General features: G+C 42.5%; 1 protein-coding gene across 1 annotated transcript in view; it reads left to right on the top strand.

The window, feature by feature from the left end:
* Window positions 1-3,575, top strand: part of CDC6 (cell division cycle 6) — a 15,239-nt gene that overhangs the window by 5,052 nt on the left and 6,612 nt on the right. The window contains 2 exon segments of the mRNA XM_008067044.2: window positions 1,144-1,244; window positions 2,382-2,446. Of these exon segments, the coding sequence (XP_008065235.1) occupies window positions 1,144-1,244; window positions 2,382-2,446 (166 nt within the window).

Consider the following 3,575-nt stretch of genomic DNA (forward strand, 5'->3'; position numbering starts at 1 on the left):
CTCACCTCAGCCTCCCAAAGGCGCAGGATTACAGGCTGAGCCACCGAGCCCGGCTATGTTGTGCTTTTATTGCTTTACTAATGGAGCAAGGTAAGCCAGGCATGGTGGCTCATGCCTGTAATCCCCACAATTTGGTAGGTGGAGGCAAGAGGATTGCCCGAGCCCAGAGGTTTGAGACCAGCACGGGCAACTTGACCAGACCTCGTCTACAATAAATCCAAAAATTAGCCAAGTGTGGTGGCATGTGCCTGTAGCTCCAGCTACTTGGAAGACTGTGGCGGAAGATTGCCTGAGCATAGCAGGTCAAGGCTGCAGTAGCCATGAGTGTGCCACTGCACTCCAACCTGGGCGACAGAGTGAGACTCCAGCTCAAAAAAAAAAGAAAAAACTAGTGGAGCAAATTATTCCTATGGACCATAGTGAGAACATTTTTATGTGATTTCCACACATGGCACCACTCATTTATCAAATGTCTCAGTATTAATGTAAAAGCAGGAGTTAGAGGAATTGCTCAAGTACTTTTTTTTTTTCTGAGTCAGAATCTCCCTCTGTCCGTCCAGGCTGGAGTAAAGTAGCACGCTGCTCACAGCCACTGCAGCCTCGACCTGCTGGGCTCAGACAATCCTTTTGCCTCAGCCTTCCAAGTAGCTGAAACTACAGGCATGTGCCACCATGCCCAGCTAATTTTTTGATTTATTATAGAGACGAGGTCTCACCATGTTGCCCAGGCTAGTCTTGAACACATGGGCTCAGGCAGTCCTCTTGCCTCAGCCTCCCAAAGTGCTGGGATTATAGGTGTGAGCCATTGCATCCGGCTTCAAATGCTTTAATGATCTTTAAAAAACGGTCTATGAAAAAATTTTCTTTTGAAAGTGACTAAATAGAATTTGGGTTTTTTTGCTAATTTGAGTTCCAATTTCTTTTTTTATTTATTAACTTTTACCACATTCCTACAAAAATACTTAAATGTGTGAAAACTTTCAAACATCTCCATTTATTTGTGAGTAGAAAAGGCATCTGTTAGACCCTAAAGAATCACCAATGAAGTTTAGGGTTAAATGTGAAAATTTTTATGACCTGGACCTGAATTACAGAGGAAGACTTTCATAGTTCAAACTATTATCTTTTTTGTCTTGTCTGAAGGTGTCTAGAGATCAGGTTCTGGACAGTGCTGCAATTCAGTTCTGTGCCCGCAAAGTCTCTGCCGTTTCAGGAGATGTTCGTAAAGCACTAGATGTTTGCAGGTGAGTTATGGCACTGTTCGCTGCTTTTATTTGAAAAAAAAATGCTGTTAATTATCTCATGTAACTCAAGTGAATGTGGCTTAAGAGGCTCGGTTCTGCTACTTTTTTATGCTCAGAAAGGAGGACTTGTTTCTCAGTGGGGAGCTGTGGATTTCAACCGTGTTAATGTCTGAAACATTATCAGTCCATTACCTACAGAGGGAGAAACAAATGAGATGTTGCTGGCACTCCCTGTGGTGATTATAGATTGGTTAATTACATTTGTATTAAAAAAGACTCCAGTTTACTTTTCCATTAACTGGTCTCAAGCAGGTTTATTTATGGACCTGAACCATCTTTGCCTTTAGACTTTTTCCCCTGCCTTTCCTTTTGTGAGCACCCCTTCTTCCCTCCAGTTGGTAGTCCCCCCAGTTGTACTCCAGACCTCTTTCTCCCTTCCCATCCCCCTGCCCCTCCTGCTGGGGAAAGCCTCTGTGCTGACTGATGAAACTTCTTCCTTCCCAGTAGGGACACTGGGTCCATTAAAATGATACTTGCTGTGTTGGCCTGCTGGTCCAACCTCCCCCTACTGCCATGCAGAAGATACAGGTCTGGCTTATGGCTTCCTGTGGGCAAAGTACTTTGGAGAGAGCAGTGGGAGAGGAAGCTCTTCCTATTGCTAGATGGCATGATCCTGAATTTGAAAGTTACCCCTAGTCAGCAAACTACTTGGCTAAAGACTGCAGCTATGAGCAATAGTCATGTAGGCTAGCATGGTTTAGCCTACCTACATCCTATGTATATATAACTAAGGACACCCTTTTGGTGTATATGGGTGGTATTGGCTTTCTTTTGTCAGTCACCCACACGACATACTCTCTCTCCTACTCATGACATTTTCTCCTCATCTAAAATGGTATCATTGGCTCAATGTATGACGACCTACTTGGCATCTATAAGAGGAAACCATTTAGTGTTGAAGTTTCTCAAATCCCTGGTCTATGAATTATTTCAAGGCAATTAAGTCCCCTCTAGCTGAGACATATCCCAGTTTTGTTTGGGGTTTTAAAATTATAAAACATGTTTTTTGAGCTTGGTGGTTTGGTGTTGTGTTTGGTTTGGCTCAGACTAAATTAATTTTATAATTTTTTTTTATAGGAGAGCTATTGAAATTGTAGAGTCAGATGTCAAAAGCCAAACTATCCTCAAACCACTGTCTGAATGTAAGTAGTTTATCTCCCTCCTGTCTTCCTTTATAATTGGAAGCTTAACTTTTCTGAGGAAAGAGGTAGAAAGATGAAATGAACATAGTTAAATCCATACCCATTTTAATGTGTGTGTCTGTGTTTTTAGTCATTTTCATCTACTTTATTTCAGTCTTGCTTGCTAGTACCATAGTCCTTGCATTACTGGGAATGAGTTCCCAGGATATTATATAAGTGGATGAGATAGGGTAAGTTTTCTTTCCGAGCTCTAGAAATGAAAAACTGTAAACAATAAGGTTGGATTGACTCTCAGGGTGCTTATGTTGAGTGCATTTTAAGTCTTCGTATAGATGAAAGCACAGCCTGATAAATAAGGGAGAGTCAAGTGAGTGATTTGTGAGTTCGGTTTGGAATATTCAAGCTTTTAAATAAGTTTATGAGGGTAGAAGTACAAAAATCATATTGCTTCAGTAAACTATAGGCTATCACAGAGAAGAAAGTTAATTTTCCTTTCCCTCAGCCATGTTTTCTTAGCTGAAGCAGATGTACAATGGCCATGAACTACATATCTTGTCAGTGTTTAATATCCATTGCTAATCTTTAGAAACAAGACAGTCTGATTTGATTCTTCCTTTACTCCTATACTGGTTGGGAGTTATTAAAATTGTTTCTGGCTGTCCGCAGTGGCTCATACCTATAATCCCAGCACTTTCGGAGGCTGAGGCGAGAGGATTGCCTGAACCCATGGGTTCGAGACCAGCCTGGACAACTTGGTGAGACCTCATCTCTACAATAAACAAAAAAATTAGCTGGGTATGGTGGCGTTCCTGTAGTCCCAGCTATTTGGAAGGCTGAGGTAGAAGCATCTCCTGAGCCCAGAAGGTTGAGGCTGCGGCGGCCATGAGCATGCCACTGCACTCCAGCCTGGGCAACAGAATGAAACTCCAACTCAAAAAATAAATAAATAATTTTAAAAAAATTATTTCTAGCCGGGCTCGGTGGCTCAGCCTGTAATCCCATGCCTTTGGGAGACTCAGGTGAGTGGATTGCCTGAACCCGCGGGTTCGAGATCCGCCTGGGCAACTTGGCGAGACCTCCTCTCTACAATAAATAAAAAATCAGCCAGGTGTGGTAGCACGCGCCTGTA

The sequence above is a fragment of the Carlito syrichta genome, unplaced genomic scaffold, assembly GCF_000164805.1.
Source record: "Carlito syrichta isolate Samal-C Ts95f unplaced genomic scaffold, Tarsius_syrichta-2.0.1 Scaffold309274, whole genome shotgun sequence".
NCBI classification, from domain to species: Eukaryota; Metazoa; Chordata; class Mammalia; order Primates; family Tarsiidae; genus Carlito; species Carlito syrichta.